General features: G+C 46.5%; 2 protein-coding genes across 9 annotated transcripts; one reads left to right on the top strand and one right to left on the bottom strand.

The window, feature by feature from the left end:
• Positions 1-5: 5 nt before the first annotated feature.
• On the bottom strand, positions 6-22,745 carry LOC120042529 (conserved oligomeric Golgi complex subunit 1-like). Of its 7 annotated transcripts, XR_005476140.1 has the most exons (18): positions 22,357-22,745; positions 21,833-21,943; positions 21,373-21,506; positions 19,895-20,076; positions 18,880-19,056; positions 18,079-18,235; positions 17,670-17,880; positions 15,382-15,760; positions 13,846-14,330; positions 13,110-13,256; positions 11,097-11,258; positions 9,161-9,285; positions 7,724-7,832; positions 3,859-3,968; positions 2,714-2,795; positions 746-928; positions 671-699; positions 251-612 (listed from the first exon to the last, which is right to left on the bottom strand). XR_005476140.1 is itself a non-coding variant. In XM_038987373.1 (16 exons), exons 1-16 carry the CDS (start codon positions 22,663-22,665, stop codon positions 229-231), a joined length of 3,021 nt encoding a protein of 1,006 aa, XP_038843301.1. In that variant the 5' UTR covers positions 22,666-22,745; the 3' UTR covers positions 6-228. The 7 variants fall into 7 exon arrangements, 2 of the variants coding, with proteins under 2 accessions (XP_038843301.1, XP_038843307.1); XR_005476135.1 differs by having other exon boundaries at positions 671-928; XR_005476132.1 differs by having other exon boundaries at positions 251-699.
• LOC120042567 (small integral membrane protein 22-like) lies at positions 22,523-26,696 on the top strand. Of its 2 annotated transcripts, none has more exons than XM_038987397.1 (4): positions 22,523-23,095; positions 24,537-24,709; positions 24,812-24,879; positions 26,088-26,696. In XM_038987397.1, the coding sequence occupies exons 2-4, from the start codon at positions 24,580-24,582 to the stop codon at positions 26,133-26,135; spliced, it is 246 nt and encodes an 81-aa protein (XP_038843325.1). In that variant the 5' UTR covers positions 22,523-23,095; positions 24,537-24,579; the 3' UTR covers positions 26,136-26,696. The 2 variants fall into 2 exon arrangements, with proteins under 2 accessions (XP_038843325.1, XP_038843323.1); XM_038987395.1 differs by lacking the exon at positions 22,523-23,095 and adding an exon at positions 23,106-23,274.
• The last annotated feature ends 1,194 nt before the right edge of the window (positions 26,697-27,890 follow it).

Raw genomic sequence — 27,890 nt, 5'->3', positions numbered from 1 at the left:
CAATCTCATGAATAATCAATCTGTATTATTGATCCATATCTTCTAACAGGCCGTCTCTGTACAGTACAAGGTGTTTAAAGAATACAACAGTAGTCACACTCCTTATTTGGGTTCAGTGTTAAATGGCACCCTATTCCCTATATAGTGGGAATAGTTCCCATAGGTCCTGGTCAAAAGTAGTGCACTATATATAGTGGCAATAGAGAGTGTCATTAGGGACATAGCCCCTTATTTGGACATGCCAGACAGCCAGCCCAGCTTGAATAGCGACGGCGGCGCCACCGGCTCCTCCTCCTGATTGGCTAGCTGTCTGAACAGGTTGCCAGGCCGGAAGGTGTCGTCATGGGCGGGTTTAGAGGTGGGTGAGGCCTATAGGAGGGGAGAGAAATGGAGGAGAGGATTTAAACAACAGATATGGGGGGAATTACTTCACAGTCAGAACTTGGTGATGTTCATTAGGCGCTATACAGAAGATAACGTTCTGAAACTGAAGTGAAATAGAGAGACTACCTGAACTGAGAGAAATAGGGAGAGACTACCTGAACTGAGAGACTACCTGGACTGAGAGAAATAGGGAGAGACTACCTAGACTGAGAGAAATAGGGAGACTACCTGAACTGAGAGAAATAGGGAGAGACTACCTGAACTGAGAGAAATAGGGAGAGACTACCTGAACTGAGAGAAATAGGGAGAGACTACCTGAACTGAGAGACTACCTGGACTGAGAGAAATAGGGAGAGACTACCTGAACTGAGAGAAATAGGGAGACTACCTGAACTGAGAGACTACCTGAACAGAGAAATAGAGAGAGACTACCTGAACTGAGCGACTACCTGGACTGACGTTTTCCATTCTGTGCGTGACATGAACACGACCCTGGCCTCATGTCCTTGTCTCCTCCCTAATAGCAAGGAAGCTGGTCGGTTTCCTTTGTTTTGTTTGTTCAGATCAGTGCAGATGAAGGCGAGGAGACAATGAGAGGAAGCCACGTCAGAGTATTGAGATGCACCCCCATGGAAAATTGATGTGAACACTCGCTGTTTGTCTGGTCACAGATATGGTTTGGAATGGTGTGAGGCAGGGTGGAGGTCAATTCCACCTCAATACAAAATCAGCGGAGGAGAATTTAAAAATCCTCTTAGATAAAAATAGGAACATTGCCAATTCATGAATCGAATATCAAATTGAGTGCAGATCCCGGCAGACGGCGTGAAACCAGGTTAGCCGTCAGCAAAACCCACAGGGCTCAAAAACAGGGAATAGGATGGCATTGAGGACTCATAAACAGTGTACTATACAGGGAATAGGATGGCATTGAGGACTCAGGTCACATGTTCTTGTTAGTTAGCGATCTGAGGCAACATCAAACCGAAGCCACGTTAAAAACCAAACGCGGGAAAATATAAGTTCTTAGTACACTGCAAACCCACCACTGCAAAAACACAAAATATAACACACTAAAGATAGATAACTAAAGACAATACACACACACACACTAAAGACACTACACACACTAAAGATACCACACACACACACACACACTAAAGATACCACCACACACACTAAAGATACCACACACACACACTAAAGACACTACACACACTAAAGATACCACACACACACACACACACTAAAGATACCACCACACACACTAAAGATACCACACACACACACTAAAGACACTACACACACTAAAGATACCACACACACACACACACACTAAAGATACCACACACACACACTAAAGATACCACCACACACACTAAAGATACCACACACACACACACTAAAGATACCACACACACACACACTAAAGATACTACACACACTAAAGATACCACACACACACACTAAAGATACCACACATACACACTGAAGATACCACACACACACACTAAAGATACCACACACACACACACTAAAGATACCACACACACACACACTAAAGATACCACACACACACACTAAAGATACCACACACACACACACTAAAGATACCACCACACACACTAAAGATACCACACACACACACACTAAAGATACCACACACACACACACACACTAAAGATACTACACACACTAAAGATACCACACACACACACTAAAGATACCACACACACACACACACTAAAGATACCACACACACACACTAAAGATACCACACACACACTAAAGATACCACCACACACACTAAAGATACCAAACACACACACTAAAGATACCACACACACACACACACACCTACACACACACACTACACTAAAGATACCACACACACACACACACACACTAAAGATACCACCACACACACTAAAGATACCACACACACACACTAAAGATACCACACACACACACTAAAGATACCACACACACACACACACACACACTACACTACACTAAAGATACCACACACTACACTAAAGATACCACACACACACAATGAATGACCTGTTGCTGCTGTCCTGGGTCTGTTGCCCTCAAAACAGCTGGAAATGCAGACATAAAACATCATGATACATGTCGTAGGAAATCAACAGAAATGGCCGAGGTTAAAAAACATCATTCTACTGAAACTTGAGGGGAGAAATTCATACAGGCTTATATGAAAACATCAACATACGTTCAACCTCAGACCCCGTCCTCCCCCTCCCCCAACACCCCCCGTCCGTCCGCCCCCAACACCCCCGTCCGTCCGTCCGCCCGTGTGACTCACCAGTGGGCGTGTGATGTCAGTTCCCTGTGTGGAGGACTTGGTTTTACGGGAGTTGGTCATGCTCAGAGGTAACAGCCCAAACCTGGAGAACAGAGACAGGGCACTGGGTTAAAACACTTCTGGACCTGTAGCCTATATACATACAGGGCACTGGGTTACAACACTTCTGGACCTGTAGCCTATAGACATACAGGGTACTGGGTTACAACACTTCTGGACCTGTAGCCTATAGACATACAGGGTACTGGGTTACAATACTTCTGGACCTGTAGCCTATTCTAACCTGGAGAATAGAGACAGGGCACTGGGTTAAAACACTTCTGGACCTGTAGCCTATAGACAGGGTACTGGGTTAAACTACTTCTGGACCTGTAGCCTATAGACAGGGTACTGGGCTAAAACACTTCTGGACCTGTAGCCTATGCATAAGGCATCTCAGTGTAGAAGTGCTGGTCTAGGATCAGTTCCCCCTGTCCATGTAATCTAAAAGGACCAGTATTCAGTCATAGAGCTGGTCTAGGATCAGGTCCCCCTGTCCATTTAATCTAAAAGGACCAGTATTCAGTCATAGAGCTGGTCTAGGATCAGGTCCCCCTGTCCATGTAATCTAAAAGGACCAGTATTCAGTCATAGAGCTGGTCTAGGATCAGGTCCCCCTGTCCATTTAATCTAAAAGGACCAGTATTCAGTCATAGAGCTGGTCTAGGATCAGGTCCCCCCTGTCCATGTAATCTAAAAGGACCAGTATTCAGTCATAGAGCTGATCTAGGATCAGGTCCCCCTGTCCATGTAATCTAAAAGGACCAGTATTCAGTCATAGAGCTGATCTAGGATCAGGTCCCCCTGTCCATGTAATCTAAAAGGACCAGTATTCAGTCATAGAGCTGGTCTAGGATCAGGTCCCCCTGTCCATGTAATCTAAAAGGACTAGTATTCAGAGTCATAGAGCTGGTCTAGGATCAGGTCCCCCCTGTCCATGTAATCTAAAAGGACCAGTATTCAGTCATAGAGCTGGTCTAGGATCAGGTCCTCCCTGTCCAGTGATCCAATATCAGAACTCCTATTCAGAGACACTTTTTAATGATTATGGGTCCTGGTGTGGGTTGTCACCTGATCTGGGTGCTGGTGTGGGTGTGTGTTGTCACCTGATCTGGGTGCTGGCCAGTGGCAGGATGTTGTAGGGTTCCTGAGAGCCCACGCTGTTACCACGGGAAACAAACTGCTTCTCTGTCCCCGTCAACAACCCCAACAACACCTGGAACAACACAACGTCAACACAACGTCAACACAACGTTAACACAACATTAACACAACATTAACACAACATTAACACAACATTAACACAGTGTTTGGAATGGGGACATTTAAAGTGAATTAAGTCATTAACACAAGGCTTAGCATATTGCTATATTTCCCCTGTGTATAACACACATGACTCCCAGTGTTGTGGATGTACAGGATGTGAGTTGATGGTCACTAGACTCCATGACCTCCAGTGTTGTGGATGTACAGGATGTGAGTTGATGGTCACTAGACTCCATGACCTCCAGTGTTGTGGATGTACAGGATGTGAGTTGATGGTCACTAGACTCCATGCTGGATGTACAGGATGTACAAGATGTGAGTTGATGGTCACTAGACTCCATGACTTCCAGTGTTGTGGATGTACAGGATGTGAGTTGACGGTCACTAGACTCCATGACTTCCAGTGTTGTGGATGTACAGGATGTGAGTTGATGGTCACTAGACTCCATGCTGTATGTACAGGATGTGAGTTGACGGTCACTAGACTCCATGACCTCCAGTGTTGTGGATGTACAGGATGTGAGTTGATGGTCACTAGACTCCATGACCTCCAGTGTTGTGGATGTACAGGATGTGAGTTGATGGTCACTAGACTCCATGCTGGATGTACAGGATGTACAGGATGTGAGTTGATGGTCACTAGACTCCATGACTTCCAGTGTTGTGGATGTACAGGATGTGAGTTGACGGTCACTAGACTCCATGACTTCCAGTGTTGTGGATGTACAGGATGTGAGTTGATGGTCACTAGACTCCATGCTGTATGTACAGGATGTGAGTTGACGGTCACTAGACTCCATGACCTCCAGTGTTGTGGATGTACAGGATGTGAGTTGACGGTCACTAGACTCCATGCTGTATGTACAGGATGTGAGTTGATGGTCACTAGACTCCATGACCTCCAGTGTTGTGGATGTACAGGATGTGAGTTGATGGTCACTAGACTCCATGACTTCCAGTGTTGTGGTTGTACAGGATGTGAGTTGATGGTCACTAGACTCCATGACTTCCAGTGTTGTGGATGTACAGGATGTGAGTTGACGGTCACTAGACTCCATGACTTCCAGTGTTGTGGATGTACAGGATGTGAGTTGACGGTCACTAGACTCCATGACTCCCAGTGTTGTGGATGTACAGGATGTGAGTTGATGGTCACTAGACTCCATGACCTCCAGTGTTGTGGATGTACAGGATGTGAGTTGATGGTCACTAGACTCCATGCTGTATGTACAGGATGTACAGGATGTGAGTTGATGGTCACTAGACTCCATGACTCCCAGTGTTGTGGATGTACAGGATGTGAGTTGATGGTCACTAGACTCCATGACTTCCAGTGTTGTGGTCGTACAGGATGTGAGTTGATGGTCACTAGACTCCATGACTTCCAGTGTTGTGGTCGTACAGGATGTGAGTTGACGGTCACTAGACTCCATGACTCCCAGTGTTGTGGTCGTACAGGATGTGAGTTGATGGTCACTAGACTCCATGACCTCCAGTGTTGTGGATGTACAGGATGTGAGTTGACGGTCACTAGACTCCATGACTCCCAGTGTTGTGGATGTACAGGATGTGAGTTGACGGTCACTAGACTCCATGACTCCCAGTGTTGTGGATGTACAGGATGTGAGTTGATGGTCACTAGACTCCATGACTTCCAGTGTTGTGGATGTACAGGATGTGAGTTGACGGTCACTAGACTCCATGACTTCCAGTGTTGTGGATGTACAGGATGTGAGTTGATGGTCACTAGACTCCATGCTGTATGTACAGGATGTGAGTTGACGGTCACTAGACTCCATGACCTCCAGTGTTGTGGATGTACAGGATGTGAGTTGACGGTCACTAGACTCCATGACCTCCAGTGTTGTGGATGTACAGGATGTGAGTTGATGGTCACTAGACTCCATGACCTCCAGTGTTGTGGATGTACAGGATGTGAGTTGATGGTCACTAGACTCCATGCTGTATGTACAGGATGTACAGGATGTGAGTTGATGGTCACTAGACTCCATGACTCCCAGTGTTGTGGATGTACAGGATGTGAGTTGATGGTCACTAGACTCCATGACTTCCAGTGTTGTGGTTGTACAGGATGTGAGTTGATGGTCACTAGACTCCATGACTTCCAGTGTTGTGGTTGTACAGGATGTGAGTTGATGGTCACTAGACTCCATGACTTCCAGTGTTGTGGTTGTACAGGATGTGAGTTGATGGTCACTAGACTCCATGACTCCCAGTGTTGTGGTTGTACAGGATGTGAGTTGATGGTCACTAGACTCCATGACTTCCAGTGTTGTGGTTGTACAGGATGTGAGTTGATGGTCACTAGACTCCATGCTGTATGTACAGGATGTGAGTTGATGGTCACTAGACTCCATGCTGTATGTACAGGATGTGAGTTGATGGTCACTAGACTCCATGCTGTATGTACAGGATGTGAGTTGATGGTCACTAGACTCCATGCTGTATGTACAGGATGTGAGTTGATGGTCACTAGACTCCATGCTGTATGTACAGGATGTGAGTTGATGGTCACTAGACTCCATGCTGTATGTACAGGATGTGAGTTGATGGTCACTAGACTCCATGCTGTATGTACAGGATGTGAGTTGATGGTCACTAGACTCCATGACTTCCAGTGTTGTGGTTGTACAGGATGTGAGTTGATGGTCACTAGACTCCATGACTCCCAGTGTTGTGGATGTACAGGATGTGAGTTGATGGTCACTAGACTCCATGACCTCCAGTGTTGTGGTTGTACAGGATGTGAGTTGATGGTCACTAGACTCCATGACTTCGTGTTGTGGTTGTACAGGATGTGAGTTGACGGTCACTAGACTCCATGCTGTATGTACAGGATGTGAGTTTATGGTCACTAGACTCCATGACTTCCAGTGTTGTGGTTGTACAGGATGTGAGTTGATGGTCACTAGACTCCATGCTGTATGTACAGGATCGTTCTCATATCTGATGATAGTGACTTGAGGTCAGACTGGAGGATTGTCGTTGTATTCTGAAACACTGTGATCTGTATCAGCTGACAACGCTGTTCTGTAAGCCTACGAGCCTCTCAGCTGGTGTTTACAGAACACTTGGTGCCGTGTCATTATGATAGAACAGCCTTCTCAGAGAAGGCCAAGTTGGACATTTTCTCTGTTACTATCAACTATTTCTCTAGGTTTTTTTGTTGACCTGGAAATTCCCTGTTTACAATGTTATTAGAACATTATCACAATGTTAGCACAACAAAGTTAACGCAACCAAAACACCACAATCGTACAATATAAACACACCACAAAGTATCACAACGTTAACACAACATCTGAATCGCCAACAGCACCTCTCAGAGCTACAAATTGTGACCAAAGTTACCGAACGATCAATACACAGTGGATAACCCGGGATAACCCAGAATAACCAGGGATAACCCAGGATAACCCAGAATAACCAGGGATAACCCAGAACAACCTGGGATAACCCAGGATAACCCAGAACAACCTGGGATAACCCAGGATAACCAGGGATAACCCAGGATAACCAGGGATAACCCAGAACAACCCAGGATAACCAGGGATAACCCAGGATAACCCAGAACAACCTGGGATAACCCAGAATAACCCAGGATAACCCTACTCTACACTGACTATCATGATTTATTTTAGTCTCCAATCACGTTAGAGTGTCAGGGGGCGGGGCCATTCGTACCGAACTCCTCTGTGATAGGCGGTTGAGGTTGCTGTTGAATGGCGGCATGAACACATCCAGGTCAAAAGGGTCAATGTAGCTCTCCAGCGAATCACACACCTGCTGGACCCTGTAACATACAGAGAGACCAGGATGTTACTGGACCCTGTACCATACAGAGAGACCAGGATGTTACTGGACCCTGTAACATACAGAGAGACCGGGATGTTACTGGACCCTGTAACATACAGAGAGACCAGGATGTTACTGGACCCTGTAACATACAGAGAGACCAGGATGTTACTGGACCCTGTAACATACAGAGAGACCGGGATGTTACTGGACCCTGTAACATACAGAGAGACCAGGATGTTACTGGACCCTGTAACATACAGAGAGACCAGGATGTTACTGGACCCTGTACCATACAGAGAGACCAGGGTGTTACTGGACCCTGTAACATACAGAGAGACCAGGGTGTTACTGGACCCTGTAACATACAGAGAGACCAGGGTGTTACTGGACCCTGTAACATACAGAGAGACCGGGGTGTTACTGGACCCTGTAACATACAGAGAGACCGGGATGTTACTGGACCCTGTAACATACAGAGAGACCGGGATGTTACTGGACCCTGTAACATACAGAGAGACCAGGATGTTACTGGACCCTGTAACATACAGAGAGACCAGGATGTTACTGGACCCTGTAACATACAGAGAGACCAGGATGTTACTGGACCCTGTAACATACAGAGAGACCGGGATGTTACTGGACCCTGTAACATACAGAGAGACCGGGATGTTACTGGACCCTGTAACATACAGAGAGACCGGGATGTTACTGGACCCTGTAACATACAGAGAGACCAGGATGTTACTGGACCCTGTAACATACAGAGAGACCGGGATGTTACTGGACCCTGTAACATACAGAGAGACCAGGATGTTACTGGACCCTGTAACATACAGAGAGACCGGGATGTTACTGGACCCTGTACCATACAGAGAGACCGGGATGTTACTGGACCCTGTACCATACAGAGAGACCGGGATGTTACTGGACCCTGTACCATACAGAGAGACCGGGATGTTACTGGACCCTGTAACATACAGAGAGACCAGGGGGTTACTGGACCCTGTAACATACAGAGAGACCGGGATGTTACTGGACCCTGTAACATACAGAGAGACCGGGATGTTACTGGACCCTGTAACATACAGAGAGACCGGGATGTTACTGGACCCTGTAACATACAGAGAGACCGGGATGTTACTGGACCCTGTAACATACAGAGAGACCCGGATGTTACTGGACCCTGTAACATAAAGAGAGACCAGGATGTTACTGGACCCTGTAACATACAGAGAGACCAGGATGTTACCGGACCCTGTAACATACAGAGAGACCGGGATGTTACTGGACCCTGTAACATACAGAGAGACCAGGTGTGTGTACCTGGGGTCTTGGTGAGAGCGGAAGCCCCTGCCATCCTCTAGTCTGGTACCCAGGGTAGCAGTGAGATATCTCAGGTCAAATAACAGCTGTAGAGACCTGTTCTGAGTCATAGGGAACGGACAGTCCTGGGGGGGAGAGAGAGAGAGAGGGGGGGGGGAGAGAGAGAGAGAGGGGGGGGGGGGGGGAGAGAGAGAGAGAGAGAGAGCGAGAGAGAGTGCAACAGAGATGTTCATCTCTTTAGGATGACAACTCATTTCATTGTCCAGGTGTGCTATATGATTACAGTGTCAGCCCTGTGTGTTACCATGTCCTGCGCTGTGTGTGTGTGTTACCATGTCCTGCGCTCTGTGTGTGTGTTACCATGTCCTGCGCTCTGTGTGTGTGTTACCATGTCCTGCGCTGTGTGTCTGTGTTACCTTGTCCTGCGCTGTGTGTCTGTGTTACCATGTCCTGCGCTGTGTGTGTGTGTTACCATGTCCTGCGCTGTGTGTCTGTGTTACCTTGTCCTGCGCTGTGTGTCTGTGTTACCTTGTCCTGTGCTGTGTGTGTGTGTTACCTTGTCCTGCGCTGTGTGTCTGTGTTACCTTGTCCTGCGCTGTGTGTGTGTGTTACCTTGTCCTGCGCTGTGTGTGTGTGTTACCATGTCCTGCGCTGTGTGTGTGTGTTACCATGTCCTGCGCTGTGTGTGTGTTACCATGTCCTGCGCTCTGTGTCTGTGTTACCTTGTCCTGCGCTGTGTGTGTGTGTTACCTTGTCCTGCGCTGTGTGTGTGTGTTACCTTGTCCTGCGCTGTGTGTGTCTGTGTTACCTTGTCCTGCGCTGTGTGTGTCTGTGTTACCTTGTCCTGCGCTCTGTGTGTGTGTTACCTTGTCCTGCGCTGTGTGTGTGTGTTACCATGTCCTGCGCTGTGTGTGTGTGTTACCATGTCCTGCGCTGTGTGTGTGTGTTACCATGTCCTGCGCTGTGTGTCTGTGTTACCTTGTCCTGCGCTGTGTGTCTGTGTTACCATGTCCTGCGCTGTGTGTCTGTGTTACCATGTCCTGCGCTGTGTGTATGTGTTACCATGTCCTGCGCTGTGTGTCTGTGTTACCATGTCCTGCGCTGTGTGTCTGTGTTACCATGTCCTGCGCTGTGTGTGTGTGTTACCTTGTCCTGCGCTGTGTGTGTGTGTTACCTTGTCCTGCGCTGTGTGTCTGTGTTACCATGTCCTGCGCTGTGTGTCTGTGTTACCATGTCCTGCGCTGTGTGTGTGTGTTACCTTGTCCTGCGCTCTGTGTGTGTGTTACCTTGTCCTGCGCTGTGTGTCTGTGTTACCTTGTCCTGCGCTGTGTGTCTGTGTTACCTTGTCCTGCGCTGTGTGTCTGTGTTACCTTGTCCTGCGCTGTGTGTCTGTGTTACCTTGTCCTGCGCTCTGTGTCTGTGTTACCTTGTCCTGCGCTCTGTGTGTGTGTTACCTTGTCCTGCGCTGTGTGTCTGTGTTACCTTGTCCTGCGCTCTGTGTGTGTGTTACCTTGTCCTGCGCTGTGTGTCTGTGTTACCTTGTCCTGCGCTGTGTGTGTCTGTGTTACCTTGTCCTGCGCTGTGTGTCTGTGTTACCTTGTCCTGCGCTGTGTGTCTGTGTTACCTTGTCCTGCGCTCTGTGTGTGTGTTACCTTGTCCTGCGCTGTGTGTCTGTGTTACCTTGTCCTGCGCTGTGTGTGTGTGTTACCTTGTCCTGCGCTCTGTGTGTGTGTTACCTTGTCCTGCGCTGTGTGTCTGTGTTACCTTGTCCTGCGCTGTGTGTCTGTGTTACCTTGTCCTGCGCTCTGTGTGTGTGTTACCTTGTCCTGCGCTGTGTGTCTGTGTTACCATGTCCTGTGCTGTGTGTGTGTGTTACCTTGTCCTGCGCTGTGTGTCTGTGTGTTACCTTGTCCTGCGCTGTGTGTGTGTGTGTTACCTTGTCCTGCGCTCTGTGTATAAGGCTCTGGTACTGGTGCAGCACCAGGTCCATGCAGCCTTGTAGTAACTCCTGTAGGGTGGGGCGGGGCACAGCATGACCCCCTACACTATTCACCTCCAGACACAGGTGGAACAGCAGAGACTGTACAAACCATGACGGCTATGGAGGGAGAGAGAGGGAGGGGGGGGGGTGAGAGAGAGGAGGGGGGAGGTGAGAGAGAGGAGGGGGGAGCGAGAGAGAGGGAGGAGAGAGAGAGGGAGGAGGGGGGGAGCGAGAGAGAGAGGAGAGAGGGACAGAGAGAGGGAGACAGAGACAGAGAGGGAGACAGTGAGAGACCAGAGAGATAATATTGTAGCATCTCAGTGTTAATTTTATATTTGAAAATCCTTTCTCCTGTCTCTGAGACACTACTGGTCATGTCCTGCTGGTCCTTTCTCCTGTCTGTGAGACACTACTGGTCATGTCCTGCTGGTCCTTTCTCCTGTCTGTGAGACACTACTGGTCATGTCCTGCTGGTCCTTTCTCCTGTCTGTGAGACACTACTGGTCATGTCCTGCTGGTCCTTTCTCCTGTCTGTGAGACACTACTGGTCATGTCCTGCTGGTCCTTTCTCCTGTCTCTGAGACACTACTGGTCATGTCCTGCTGGTCCTTTCTCCTGTCTGTGAGACACTACTGGTCATGTCCTGCTGGTCCTTTCTCCTGTCTGTGAGACACTACTGGTCATGTCCTGCTGGTCCTTTCTCCTGTCTCTGAGACACTACTGGTCATGTCCTGCTGGTCCTTTCTCCTGTCTGAGACACTACTGGTCATGTCCTGCTGGTCCTTTCTCCTGTCTGTGAGACACTACTGGTCATGTCCTGCTGGTCCTTTCTCCTGTCTGTGAGACACTACTGGTCATGTCCTGCTGGTCCTTTCTCCTGTCTGTGAGACACTACTGGTCATGTCCTGCTGGTCCTTTCTCCTGTCTGTGAGACACTACTGGTCATGTCCTGCTGGTCCTTTCTCCTGTCTCTGAGACACTACTGGTCATGTCCTGCTGGTCCTTTCTCCTGTCTGTGAGACACTACTGGTCATGTCCTGCTGGTCCTTTCTCCTGTCTGAGACACTACTGGTCATGTCCTGCTGGTCCTTTCTCCTGTCTGTGAGACACTACTGGTCATGTCCTGCTGGTCCTTTCTCCTGTCTGAGACACTACTGGTCATGTCCTGCTGGTCCTTTCTCCTGTCTGAGACACTACTGGTCATGTCCTGCTGGTCCTTTCTCCTGTCTGTGAGACACTACTGGTCATTCCTGCTGGTCCTTTCTCCTGTCTGTGAGACACTACTGGTCATTCCTGCTGGTCCTTTCTCCTGTCTGTGAGACACTACTGGTCATGTCTTGCTGGTCCTTTCTCCTGTCTGTGAGACACTACTGGTCATGTCCTGCTGGTCCTTTCTCCTGTCTGAGACACTACTGGTCATGTCCTGCTGGTCCTTTCTCCTGTCTGAGACACTACTGGTCATGTCCTGCTGGTCCTTTCTCCTGTCTGTGAGACACTACTGGTCATGTCCTGCTGGTCCTTTCTCCTGTCTGAGACACTACTGGTCATGTCCTGCTGGTCCTTTCTCCTGTCTGAGACACTACTGGTCATGTCCTGCTGGTCCTTTCTCCTGTCTGAGACACTACTGGTCATGTCCTGCTGGTCCTTTCTCCTGTCTGAGACACTACTGGTCATGTCCTGCTGGTCCTTTCTCCTGTCTGAGACACTACTGGTCATGTCTTGCTGGTCCTTTCTCCTGTCTGTGAGACACTACTGGTCATTCCTGCTGGTCCTTTCTCCTGTCTGTGAGACACTACTGGTCATGTCCTGCTGGTCCTTTCTCCTGTCTGAGACACTACTGGTCATGTCCTGCTGGTCCTTTCTCCTGTCTCTGAGACACTACTGGTAATGTCTTGCTGGTCCTTTCTCCTGTCTGAGACACTACTGGTCATGTCCTGCTGAGCAATGATGTCATAACATCACTCTTACCTGGACAGGAAGTCTGATCTTGGAGGTGACGCTGCTCCCTGACTCCGCCTCTTCCTGGATCTCAAGCTCCTCCCAGTTGGTGGCGTTTGCTAGGATAGCCCCGGCGGACTCTGCGTGCAGCGAGGTCGCAAACCGACCCACCAGCGCCTTGGAGAGAGGGAGAGAGAGACCAGGGGGTAAGGTAATAAAGGACATGACAACAAAGGAAGGATGGCTCGGCCTAAATAGACTGGGTTGTGATTTCATTTCAAACTGATTGTTGGAGGTTTGTCTGATATTCTGAGACCACAAAACTCTGTCTGTATCAAGCCTCCCAGAGAGCTGATCTAGGATCAGGTCCCCCTGTCCATGTAATCTAAAAGGACCAGTATTCAGTCATAGAGCTGGTCTAGGATCAGGTCCCACCTGTCCATGTAATCTAAAAGGACCAGTATTCAGTCATAGAGCTGATCTAGGATCAGGTCCCCCTGTCCATGTAATCTAAAAGGACCAGTATTCAGTCATAGAGCTGGTCTAGGATCAGGTCCCACCTGTCCATGTAATCTAAAAGGACCAGTATTCAGTCATAGAGCTGGTCTAGGATCAGGTCCCCCCTGTCCATGTAATTAATTTTAATCTAAAAGGCTAAACTGATCCTAGAGCCGCACTCCAACTCTGAGATGTTTAAACAGCCCCAGAAAATGTCTGACAAACTTTGATTTAGTGGTGAACTATCCCTCCAAGTATCCCCCCTCACCTTAGAGAGGGCGGAGCTCCATATCCGATATGCTTCCATACTGACAACCAGAAGCTCCTCTTTCAGACACGCCCACTTGGCCTGGGCGGGGCTAACCTCTGTCGCCTTGGCAGCCGCCTTCCCCAACTTTCTGCTTTGGCGGGGTGTTCCCTTAGTAACAGGGTCAGCTGCAGCACCGCCCTGTTTACCCAGGATGCACTGCCTGAGGTTGGGGCAGAGCTTGCTGAGGGACTGACAGAGGCGGGCCATGAAGAGCACCGAGCTGAGACGGGCTGGGCTGGGGGAGGAGCCAACAGGTGAGGCCGCCCCCAGTTTAGAGCGCACGCAGGTGATGATGTCACGTACGCATGCCAGACAGCGTTCACGTAGGGTCTCCTCTACCGCCACGGCGTCTGTGAACCGGTCGAATGATGAGACGGTACCGGAACCAGAACTGGACCCAGAGCCTAGGCCTATAGTGAAGGAGACTGAGGGGACCTGGGGATCTGTGGATGAAGAGGAGGAGAAGGAAGAGGTAGAGGGGGAGGTGGAGATGGAGGAGGAGGTAGGGGGGAGGTGGAGATGGAGGGGGGGGGGGTGGAGATGGAGGAGGTGGTAGAGGGGGAGGAGGAGAAGATGGTAGAGGGGGAGGTGGAGGAGGAGATGGAGGTGGTAGAGGGGGAGGAGGAGATGGATGAGGTAGAGGGGGAGATGGAGGAGGTGGTAGAGGGGGAGGTGGAGATGGAGGAGGAGGTAGGGGGGAGGTGGAGATGGAGGAGGTGGTAGAGGGGGAGGAGATGGAGGAGGTGGTAGAGGAGGGTGAGAAGGAGGTAGAGGGAGAGAAGGAGGAGGTTGGGGAGGGGGAGAAGGAAGAGGAGGTGGTAGAGGAGAGGGAGAAGGAGGTAGAGGGAGATGAGGAGAAGGTTGGGTAGGGGGAGAAGGAAGAGGAGGTGGTAGAGGGGGAGGTGGTAGAAGGGGAGGTGGAGGAGGTGGTAGAGGGGGAGGTGGAGGAGGTGGTAGAGGGGGAGGTGGAGGAGGAGGTAGAGTTGGAGGTAGTAGAGGGGGAGAAGGAGGTGGTAGAGGAGGGGGAGAAGGAGGTGGTAGAGGAGGGGGAGAAGGAGGTGGTATAGGGGGAGGTGGAGATGGAGGAGGTGGTATAGGGGGAGGTGGAGGAGGAGAACCTCTGGTCAAAAGGAGTCCACTATAATGAGAAGAGAGTTTGAGATGCAGTCGATATTGATGACTTCATGTTAAGTAGTTCACATTAGTTCACATTACATTATCATTAGGCCAGGTCTCCCTGGGACAATATCTTAATGGGACCACCTGTAGAAATAAAGGCCAATAATCCATCTCCCTACCTGTGTTATCAGACAGATGGATGACCCGTCTCCCTACCTGTGTTATCAGAGGACAGGTCATCCATCTGTCTCCCTACCTGTGTTATCAGAGGACAGGTCATCCATCTGTCTCCCTACCTGTGTTATCAGAGGACAGGTCATCCATCTGTCTCCCTGCCTGTGTTATCAGAGAACAGGTCACCATCTGTCTCCCTACCTGTGTTATCAGAGGGCAGGTAGTGCTGCAGGTCATCCAGTCTGTCTCTGAGAGCAGCATCCAGTGATGAACAGAAGATCTGGACACAGGGTGTCAGGGCCTGAGTCTTCATGGCCAGTCCGCTCCGGTGCTGTGGCCCCCGTTGGGATACACTGACCCAGGCTGCGTCGCTCAGTAGGTCCCCCTGGGCCTCGGACCACAGGAAGGAGGCCACGTCTGCCTCGTAGAGAGCACCTCGGCTGGGGAGGGGAGGGCTGGAGCTGGGGCCTGGTGTACCGGGGCCTGGAGGGGTGGGCTGGCCCTCTAGATCTCGAAGGGCAGAGGAGAGGAGCTGTCTGCAGCTGCTGGAGATAGTCTCTGTACCGTCCTGGGTGATCGCCTGGGGGAGAGAATGGAAGAAGAGGGGGAGATGGAGAACGGGAGAATTAAGGGAGCGGAAGATAGAGAGAAGGGGAGAGATGGAAAGGAGGTAGGAAGATGGAAGAGGGGGGGTGGGGGTAGAAAAGGAGATGAGAGAGTGACAGGAAAGGAGAGAGAGACAGAGGGAGAGAGAGAGAGAGACAGAGGGAGAGGAAACCGATACAGTGAGCAGATTAGAACTATTCTGGAGAGGAGAATTAGTTTACTAGATAGCTAGAAGACAGAAGTCAGCTGTAGCTACTAGCTAGTTAAATCAGCAGGTTAAACCTGTTGTCCTGTTTCTAAAAGGTTCCACACTGTCTGAATGGGAACAGCTCAATGTACTGAGAGGAGCAGGCTGTATAGAATACACATTAACAACAACAGCTCAATGTAATGTGAGGAGCAGGCTGTATAGAATAATATTAACAACAACAGCTCAATGTAATGAGAGGAGCAGGCTGTATAGAATAATATTAACAACAACAGCTCAATGTAATGAGAGGAGCAGGCTGTATAGAATACACATTAACAACAACAGCTCAATGTAATGAGAGGAGCAGGCTGTATAGAATACACATTAACAACAACAGCTCAATGTAATGAGAGGAGCAGGCTGTATAGAATAATATTAACAACAACAGCTCAATGTAATGTGAGGAGCAGGCTGTATAGAATAATATTAACAACAACAGCTCAATGTAATGAGAGGAGCAGGCTGTATAGAATAATATTAACAACAACAGCTCAATGTAATGAGAGGAGCAGGCTGTATAGAATACACATTAACAACAACAGCTCAATGTAATGAGAGGAGCAGGCTGTATAGAATACACATTAACAACAACAGCTCAATGTACTGAGAGGAGCAGGCTGTATAGAATACACATTAACAACAACAGCTCAATGTAATGAGAGGAGCAGGGTGTATAGAATACACATTAACAACAACAGCTCAATGTAATGTGAGGAGCAGGCTGTATAGAATAATATTAACAACAACAGCTCAATGTACTGAGAGGAGCAGGCTGTATAGAATACACATTAACAACAACAGCTCAATGTAATGAGAGGAGCAGGCTGTATAGAATAATATTAACAACAACAGCTCAATGTAATGAGAGGAGCAGGCTGTATAGAATACACATTAACAACAACAGCTCAATGTAATGAGAGGAGCAGGCTGTATAGAATACACATTAACAACAACAGCTCAATGTAATGAGAGGAGCAGGCTGTATAGAATAATATTAACAACAACAGCTCAATGTAATGAGAGGAGCAGGCTGTATAGAATAATATTAACAACAACAGCTCAATGTAATGAGAGGAGCAGGCTGTATAGAATAATATTAACAACAACAGCTCAATGTAATGAGAGGAGCAGGCTGTATAGAATAATATTAACAACAACAGCTCAATGTAATGAGAGGAGCAGGCTGTATAGAATACACATTAACAACAACAGCTCAATGTACTGAGAGGAGCAGGCTGTATAGAATAATATTAACAACAACAGCTCAATGTACTGAGAGGAGCAGGCTGTATAGAATAATATTAACAACAACAGCTCAATGTAATGAGAGGAGCAGGCTGTATAGAATACACACGACAAGAGAATAATATTAACAACAACAGCTAAACTGTCAGCGCTCCTTTCTATGTTATACCACGGACACAGATTAGTCCTGGACTGAAAAGCCTGGTCAACAGAGATTCTCCATAGAAGGTGCTACTTCCTCCAGGACTAATGTCGTGCACCACACACTTCCTTCCAAGCGTCCACAATCAACGCCTGGGGACGAGGCCTGGGTCTCATTAATCTAAGCCTAGATTAAGACTAGCTTTAATCTGTGTCCTGGAAACGGGACCTGAGACTAGCTAGTTACCTGCAGGCGTTGTAGGAAGAGCTGCTGTAGGAAGTCCTCCCACAGCGCTAGGGGGCGCTCTAACAGCCGCTGGCAGATGAAGCTCCAGTGTTGACTGATGGAGTCGGTGGAGAGGAGGTCCCACACAGCATCTCTGATGGAGGCTAGGCCCTTAAGACTGTTCACATAGACCAGCAGACTGCTGACACCATTACAGATGTCCTCCTTACAGCTGGGAGAAATAATACAACATGATAACACCCCTAACCAGACTGCTGACTCTGTTACAGCTGGGAGAAATAATACAACATGATAACACCCCCTAACCAGACTGCTGTTTCTATTTGCAAAATAAAGGGTATTGATTGGCTGAAATATAGCAGCTGTTTCTATATGCAAAGTAAAGGTCATTGATTGGATGATGTCTTACGTGTTGATCCACTGCTGTAGGGTGTCTCTGAGCTGCTCTCTCTTGATTGGCTGAGCCAGGGTTCTGAGGGCGGGCTGGAACTCAGCGATGGAGGAAGGGAGGTACTTGAACCAGCTTCCTGTACTCACCTCCTCCTGAAGGACACGCCTCCCTTTACCTGGACAACAGGGGACACAGGTGAGACCGGAAGGACAGATTACCACAGAGATGTCAACAGTTCTATAATTAAGCAATAAGGCCTACAGGGTCGTGGTGTATTGGCCATATACAACAAACCCCCAAGGTGCCTTAATGCTATTATAAACTGGTTACCAACAAACATCTAACAGTAAACAAGTATTTTTGTATCTTTACAATATACCCATGGTATATTGTTGGATATACACACAGCTGAAACACTGTCTCAGATCATCAGCATCCAGGGGCCAAACTCCTCGGTTTATAATTGGTATTTAAATCCTCCATTGTCGAAAGTCAATATCCCTCAGAGAGGATCGGATAGGTGTATGTAACATTCTACCCGGCCAATCAAAAAGGTCAAGGTAGAGCTGTTACCATGTTGCTTATACAATCGTATATAACACGCTTATATCATCTTATCAAGGTTAGGGGCTCAAGATCAGTTTGGGACTTACATGGGATGAAAGTAGGTTAGACCGTCATTGTAAATAAGAATTTGATCTTAACTGACTTGCCTAGTTAAATAAAGGATAAATAAAGGTTAAATAAAGGTTAAATAAAAAGTAAATAAATAAAAAAGTACTTTTTCTTCTTCACCCATTTCTTGCATAGGTAATGTACCTGTAGGTGTGGTGGAGGTGACGTTCTCCAGAGTGGTGAAGAGGAGGCCGGAGCTCAGCCCTCCGTCCCCCAGCCGAGGACTCCCTTCTGGGGCTACGTAGAAGACAGCGTAGGCCTGGTACAGAGTGGTCACCAGCAGCTCCACCAGGCTACACACCTGGGCCTTAATACCAGCACCTGGGACACACACAGACACGGCTGTCAACCTGAACCACACATCAAAACACCAGTCCACTGAACAGAGAGGAGGAAATGAAATGGTTTTCCCAAACAATCCTAGCATGACGGAAGTGTGATAACATGGCATGTTGACTTTGAGTAGAAGTGTCAAGGCTGTAATATGTTGTATTGTGGTTTGGTTTAACAACATGTTGGGGCGTCGCCTATTGACTAGCTGTATGGAGATTGTCTTGTGTTACGTAAGATGAGATGTTGTGTAGGATGAGATGTGTGTTGTATTGTGTAGGATGTTGTGTTGTATATTGTGTTGTGTAGGATGTTGTATTGTGTTGTGTATTGTGTTGTGTAGGATGTTGTATTGTGTTGTATTGTGTAGGATGTTGTATTGTGTTGTGTATTGTGTTGTGTAGGATGTTGTATTGTGTTGTATTGTGTAGGATGTTGTATTGTGTTGTATTGTGTAGGATGTTGTATTGTGTTGTGTATTGTGTTGTGTAGGATGTTGTATTGTATTGTGTTGTGTAGGATGTTGTATTGTGTTGTATTGTGTAGGATGTTGTGTTGTATATTGTGTTGTGTAGGATGTTGTATTGTGTTGTGTATTGTGTTGTGTAGGATGTTGTATTGTATTGTATTGTGTAGGATGTTGTATTGTGTTGTATTGTGTTGTGTAGGATGTTGTATTGTATGTGGTATTGTGTTGTGTATTGTGTTGTGTAGGATGTTGTGTTGTGTTGTATTGTGTATTGTATTGTGTTGGATGTTGTGCATTGCGTTGTATTGTGTAGGAAGTATGTGTGGTATTGTATTGTGGTACAGTGGTATATACTAGTACCATGTTGTGGCTGGTTGAGTAGCTGTTGGATAGAGGCCTTCCTAGCCAGGAGGAAGTCAGCCAGAGCCTGACGTGGAGAGCTGTCCTCTAGGAGCATGGTGGACACTAGGGCCTCAGCGATGGCTTGGTCGGACACCGCCCGACCACGCAGGACTGACTTACTGTCCAGCAAAATGGTGGACCTGGGAGAGGGGTAGAAGAGAGAGAGAGATGCATTCTTTTTTTGTTTTAGCTCAGCAGGATTTTGGGAGCACTGCGCAACCAGGAAAATAATTTCCCAGAAGAAAGTGAAGATTCATTAGGGTCATGGTGGCACCATTACTACAGTGAAAACATCTTGGTTCTAGCCCAACCAGGGCAAAAGATCTGACCCATTACTACAGTGAAAACATCTTGGTTCTAACCCAACCAGGGCAAAAGATCTGACCCATTACTACAGTGAAAACGTCTTGGTTCTAGCCCAACCAGGTCAAAATATCTGACCCATTACTACAGTGAAAACATCTTGGTTCTAGCCCAACCAGGGCAAAAGATCTGACCCATTACTACAGTGAAAACATCTTGGTTCTAACCCAACCAGGGCAAAAGATCTGACCCATTACTACAGTGAAAACATCTTGGTTCTAGCCCAACCAGGTCAAAATATCTGACCCATTACTACAGAGAAAACATCTTGGTTCTAGCCCAATCAGGTCAAAATATCTGACCATATTACCAGGGCAATATTTTTATCTTCCTATAGCGGATGCCATTTTACATTCATAAACCATGTCATGGGCCGATCTAAAACTACTTGCGCATCATTAACCATTCGTTTACACTTTGTTCAGTCACGTTACCTCATTGGCTAGCTAACTAACAACCTGGTAACTTTACCAGTGTCTCCAAACATTTGGGGCACAGAAAGAGAGGGACAGCTTCTTCAGGAGATCAATGGTCAAAGCAGCAATGAATGAATGACAGATCTCTTGCTTGTCATCATCACAAACCGGATGTTTTTAAAGAGACAGTGGACCATTTTCATTAATGCTTCTCAATAGGAAAATAGTGCTTTTACACAATGTAGAAACGTAATATTTAAAAAAATGACTTTAATTTCAATGACGGGTATTCGTATCAACATTTTATCTTTTATAATAAACTGTCTTTACAGTGTTACATATTAGTGTCTAGGACTCAACATGGGCTTCAGAAATACATAGAATTAATATAGGACCAATATAGGCTGTATCTGAATCAATTTAAAACATATTTTCTGGTGCTCCTAAATTGAATGTGGTGCTCCTAAATTGAATGTGGTGCTCCTAAATTGAATGTGGTGCTCCTAAATTGAATGTGGTGCTCCTAAATTGAATGTGGTGCTCCTAAATGTAATGTGGTGCTCCTAGCCCTGCTCGGTAGGCTCTTCAATTTCAAAGAAAATCCAGATTTGATAAATCGGCTCCCCTCATCCAAAATTACATCACGATGACATTCACCTGAAGTGTCCAGCAGCAGCCACCTGCCTGACCAGGATGGGGAAGCGAGCGAGGACGGGGCTGTACTGTGGTCCTCCAGCCTCCAGATGGAGCTGTCTGTGCAGGTGGCAGCAGAGCAGGTAGAGCTGGGTGGCCTGCAGCAAAGAGGGTGGTAAAACCAGGGAGAGGCTATAAGGGCTTTTCTGACTAGCATCCCATTGACAGCCCGACTACCCAAACTATAAAACTGACCCTAACCTATTTTGAACCAATTCTGAAATTAAATATTGGTTGGCTGGTCAGGAGTGTCCGTTAAACCAAGAGTTAGCTCGTTAGCATTAGCCATGCCCTATGATGTGGGTTTACATACATCATCCATCATTGGCCATGCCCAGATAGTATTAGCAACAACGGCTAAGTATGCCATGTCTTCCTATGGGAAATTCTAACAGTCCACTGTCTTAGTAATACGTGTCTTTGCCTGCAGGTACTGAGAGGCCTCCATGGAACTCCAGATCCTCTCTGGGATCTCCAGCAGCAACTTGATCTGAGAGGCCATGGTGTAGAACTTCTCCTGGGACTGCCTCTGGACCTGGTGTGAAAAGAGAGAGAGATTATAAACACATAGACAGAGAGAATCACAGGGATACACAGTGATTGATCTGAGAGGCCGTGGTGTAAAACTTCTCCTGGGACTTGATGGGAGAGCTGGCCTAAGATAGGCTACATTACATACATAAGTAAAGGGACAGGCAGAGAGACAATCAGACAGAGACATAGGGTGTAGATATTGAAACCCACACAGATATACCCATCATTGACATATACCATTCATCTCACAATAGGTGGAACCTGTCGGAGTCTAATCACACATCATAAACTGTCCAGAAGGAATCAGGGAATGGTATTCTGCAGAACAGTTTGCTATCTAAATCAACAGAACTAGCTAGCCATCACCACCACCATGTAACGTTAGCTAGCTAGCTTCACAATGGAGCCACATACCTCTTCTTTGCTGTTGCTTTGGGGAACGCTTTTCCCCTGTTTCAGTTTGTGGCAATAGCGGTGCATGTCCTGGATGGACGTAACAACGCTCTCCGAACACTGACGCATCTCTCCGATGGTGTCGGCGGCGTCGATCAAATCGCGGTACCGCTCGCCCACCATCTGACGAAGTTCCTCCTTCTTGTGCTCGATCTCTCCGCGGACTTTCCGCTCGATGCCGCGTATCTCCTCGGTGTTGTACCGCTCGAACAGAACCGTCGGATCTCGGATATCCGAAACCCGGAGAGATTGAGCAGGAACCACGGCCATCGCAGCTGAGCTTCACAGTAAGCGAAGTGCCAACCTGAAGGATCTACAACCCGGAAGACGGAGCGAAACTCACTTCCACGTAAACAATGCATCAGAGGTGAAAAACTGAAAATGAGGAGCCGGGAAAGTAACAGCGCCTCATACGGAACTAATATGTTACTACAATACATCATATGACCGCAACTCAACCTGACAAAATATTGCTATTCCTTGAATTATGTAAATCAGCTGGTTTACTATAGAAAAAATACATTTATAATTTACTGCAATGAAAACAGAAATGTAGCTATGACAAATCCTAGTTTTATATACATGCGTCACACATATGAATTGCTCTGACTTTATTTCCTCCAGTCACGTCATAAAAGTTTCCTTTGAAAAGACATGGCCAAGAGCAATGGTGGAAATGACTGGCAATATCTCACATCCGGTAAGTCCACGATCACGATACACCTTTAGACCTGCTTGGAGGAAATTAAGCAGGATTCAAACGACCTACCCTCGCCCCATGCAAATCAGTGTACAGTGACCCGCACAGCGACAGGTGCGTCAGTCGGGCAGGTACCCGGAAGAAGAGAGAAAAAAACCAGGAGCTTGTTCGAGTTACAGGTACAATGAACTTCGGAAAAGTATATAGAAACTTGTTTGATTACTACCGAAAATATTAGTTTATTGTAATTGTTTGTGTTCAAGTTATATATATATATATATATATATATGTAATCATGGAATAATCTTTAAAAGTGAAAGTCTGAGGCTGTAATTCATCAAGATGTTCCAGTCAGTCAAACATAACGATAATGATGTTGGTCTTGTGTTAAAGAAGTTAAAAGCAAATCTAGTCATTTTTAGATGTAAAATAGAGTCTGTATTTGGCTAGTTGATCTGTATCTCATCGTAGTCTATGTAAAAGTGATCAGAAGAAAAGCACTGTGTCTGGGGCAGAGCAGGTACGCTGAACTCTGATCCATTTTAGTACTGTGTCTAGGGCAGAGCAGGCACGCTGAACTCTGATCCATTTTAGTACTGTGTCTAGGGCAGAGCAGGTACGCTGAACTCTGATCCATTTCAGTACTGTGTCTAGGGCAGAGCAGGTACGCTGAACTCTGATCCATTTTAGTACTGTGTCTAGGGCAGAGCAGGTACGCTGAACTCTGATCCATTTTAGTACTGTGTCTAGGGCAGAGCAGGTACGCTGAACTCTGATCCATTTTAGTACTGTGTCTAGGGCAGAGCAGGTACACTGAACTCTGATCCATTTTAGTACTGTGTCTAGGGCAGAGCAGGTACGCTGAACTCTGATCCATTTTAGTACTGTGTCTAGGGCAGAGCAGGTACACTGAACTCTGATCCATTTTAGTACTGTGTCTAGGGCAGAGCAGGTACGCTGAACTCTGATCCATTTTAGTACTGTGTCTAGGGCAGAGCAGGTACACTGAACTCTGATCCATTTTAGTACTGTGTCTGGGGCAGAGCAGGTACGCTGAACTCTGATCCATTTCATGAGGGACATTCAAAATGCAGCATGATCTCCAATACAATGAAATGACATAGTTTGGTATATTTTAGGCCTACTTTATAGACTGACATAGTCAGCCAGTCAGGTGCATTGTGATTGTCTATAGAGAATTACCACAGTCTCTTCTCCCAGTGTGTCCTGTAATAACCCTGACTGCTACAGTTATGGACCAGAGAAACCTTGTAGTCTATATTAGAACCACATCTCTTCTCTCAGTGTGTCCTGTATTAACCCTGACTGCTACAGTTATGAACCAGAGAAACCTTGTAGTCTATATTAGAACCACATGTCTCTTCTCCCAGTGTGTCCTGTATTTTATAATCATAATAAACCCTATATTGTTCTTCTCCAGTGTGTTAACCCTGACTGAGACTAATTCTAGCCCAGCTATAGCCATGGACCAGAGGAGCCTACAGGCAGAGTTTAAGGATCAGTTTACAGATGTGGTGTCCAGACTGCAGTCTAAACAGCTGTTCCAGTCTGACTGGGACATCGCCTCCTTCGCTGTCTTCTTCATCTTCATCGGTAGGAACACACACGCGCACACACCCACACCCACACCCACACCCACACCCACACACACACACCCACATGTACACAATTGACTGTCCATCTTGATCCTTTCAGGCATGGTTCTGCTGCTTGTTGTCCTGGTTCTGATCCGCTGCTGCTGCTGCTGCTGCTGTGATGAACAGGTAATGTAGCAATCAATCAATAAAATGTAATGGCCTGTTTCTGTCAGAAATGTGTGGTGTATATAACCTGGTCCCAGATCTGTTGGTATCTACAGCCTGGTCCCAGATCTGTTGGTATCTATAGCCTAGTCCCAGATCTGTTGGTATCTATAGCCTGGTCCCAGATCTGTTGGTATCTATAGCCTGGTCCCAGATCTGGTGGTATCTATAGCCTGGTCCCAGATCTGTTGGTATCTATAGGCCAGTCTCAGATCTGTTGGTATCTATAGCCTGGTCCCAGATCTGGTGGTATCTATAGCCTAGTCCCAGATCTGTTGGTATCTATAGCCCAGTCTCAGATCTGTTGGTATCTATAGCCTGGTCCCAGATCTGGTGCTCTTGTCAACAATGTTTGGTGTGAGTTGGCATGATAGCACACAGACTGGCACTCAGGCTGTGGTATACAGGCCCACATTTCTGATATGTCAGCCACCCATAGTGTTAATGAGGGAGTTGTATTTATTTGTTGTATATTCCAAGTCAATTCAAAATGAAGCCGTGTCATTCAGACTCTATCCTGTCTTGTATCATGGTCATTCAGACTCTATCCTGTCTTGTATCATGGTCATTCAGACTCTATCCTGTCTTGTATCATGGTCATTCAGACTCTATCCTGTCTTGTATCATGGTCATTCAGACTCTGTCCTGTCTTGTATCATGGTCATTCAGACTCTGTCCTGTCTTGTATCATGGTCATTCAGACTCTATCCTGTCTTGTGTCATGGTCATTCAGACTCTATCCTGTCTTGTGTCATGGTCATTCAGACTCTATCCTGTCTTGTGTCATGGTCATTCAGACTCTATCCTGTCTTGTATCATGGTCATTCAGACTCTATCCTGTCTTGTATCATGGTCATTCAGACTCTATCCTGTCTTGTATCATGGTCATTCAGACTCTATCCTGTCTTGTGTCATGGTCTTTCAGACTCTATTTAGTGAGACCAGATGTATCATGGCTGTATCAAGGAGTCTGTGGTGAAGACCCATCATTCTGAGTCATTCACATCCTACAATAGAGGGTCTGTTTTAGTGAGACAAGTGTTCTGTGTTTCCTCTGAATAAAGAGGTCTTGAAAGATACATGATTTGCCCTCCTCTCTCTCTGTTTCCTCTGAATAAAGAGGTCTTGAAAGATACATGATTTTCTCTCCTCTCTGTGTTTCCCAACAGCCTAGAAGACACAAAGTGGGTCATGAAAACTTTGGAATGGAGACCTGAAAGAAACTTGGAACAGAATTGAAGATTCCACAATGACACTTAGAAAATTGATTAGTCCTTTTTATAATTCATTTTATTCATATTTTTAGATGCACTTTATATTTTCACCTTCATCTGTGTGCCAAACCAAGAGTTGTATAACTTGTTTTCATTCTGGTTCTATTTACTTTGACTGGTGGAAAATGTTGCACTCCCTGTGGTAACCCGTTTTAGCTGCCGTCTAATGGTGGCAAGTCATTGGAGGTCATATGAACCAGTTTGTTTACTTGTTCCCTGCACGGCTAGCGGTTGTTGCTAGGACGCCAGAAAGGAGAGCAAGGTGAAGACAGTCACTGAGTGTCACAACCAGAAGATAAAAAGGGCTTTCACTAACGGTTCATGAAAAACTGGGCACCACTCTTTATGTAGTAGAATCAACACGAGTTCACAAAGCCAAAGTTTTGTACTTCGTTTAACGTGTACTTTAAAACGTAACTTCTTAAGTGTATGTAATGAGGAATCATAGATATTGTAGTAGTATTGTTTCAATGACTTTAATGTAGTTAATTATAATTCAATGTTGAAACATGTACATTGTATCATTCCAATGTACTTATTCAAATGATTCAATAATATTTTGTATTGAATCTGTCCTGATTGACTGACCGAACACTCCTGTATAACATCTCTTTATTGCACAGATAATAAATCATATGGTCCACAACATATACATCTCAAAATAGATTTTAAAACACTTGCAGTAATAATTATTTTTGTTCAGCATTGGAATGGATACTCACTTCACAGGGAATCATCAACGCAAAGTAACAGAAGTGCAAAAATAAACAATTGAATAAATAAAAACATTAGCAAACACATACATTTAAAATTAACTGATACAATGACGAATAATAGCTTAGCGTCGAGGAGGCATGAACGTTTACCCTTCAAAGCTGGGAATGTCCGCTTTCCTTTATACTTGACATAAAGCGCCATTCCAAGGAATTATAGAGTCAGAAATCTACAAGTTAATATCACTAGGAAGAGTCCCGGTAACACTGTTTCATGTCACAAACGTATACTTCTGCTGAGTAGTGGAGTCTACACAAAATAACAGTATTGTTTACCACAGTATGACAATCTGCTTGACAAATTTTGATTCTAATAACCTTTTCACACTACTGAGCAAACCAAGCTGGCCTGGTTACTCATTAACCATAGATGCTGGAACCGTGTAGGAGAAGACAATGTGTTTGTATCGGTCCCTACCCAAATAAACCATAAATTAAATATCTGAGCTAGTACAGTACATTTTGGTCGCTATCATAGTGTGAAAAGGGTATAACGATGTGGAGAGGAGGAACATTAGTATTCAGTAACAAGAGTGTTTCAGACAAACAATAACACAAGCTGATTCATAGCGAGGTCCAAGTTGGTACTATACAACAGGGAGGTCCAAGTTGGTACTATACAACAGGGAGGTCCAAGTTGGTACTATACAACAGGGAGGTCCAAGTTGGTACTATACAACAGGGAGGTCCAAGTTGGTACTATACAACAGGGAGGTCCAAGTTGGTACTATACAACAGGGAGGTCCAAGTTGGTACTATACAACAGGGAGGTCCAAGTTGGTACTATACAACAGGGAGGTCCAAGTTGGTACTATACAACAGGGAGGTCCAAGTTGGTACTATACAACAGGGAGGTCCAAGTTGGTACTATACAACAGGGAGGTCCAAGTTGGTACTATACAACAGGGAGGTCCAAGTTGGTACT

This window comes from Salvelinus namaycush, chromosome 3 (assembly GCF_016432855.1).
Source record: "Salvelinus namaycush isolate Seneca chromosome 3, SaNama_1.0, whole genome shotgun sequence".
NCBI classification, from domain to species: Eukaryota; Metazoa; Chordata; class Actinopteri; order Salmoniformes; family Salmonidae; genus Salvelinus; species Salvelinus namaycush.
This window is presented reverse-complemented; position numbering and strand designations above follow the sequence as displayed.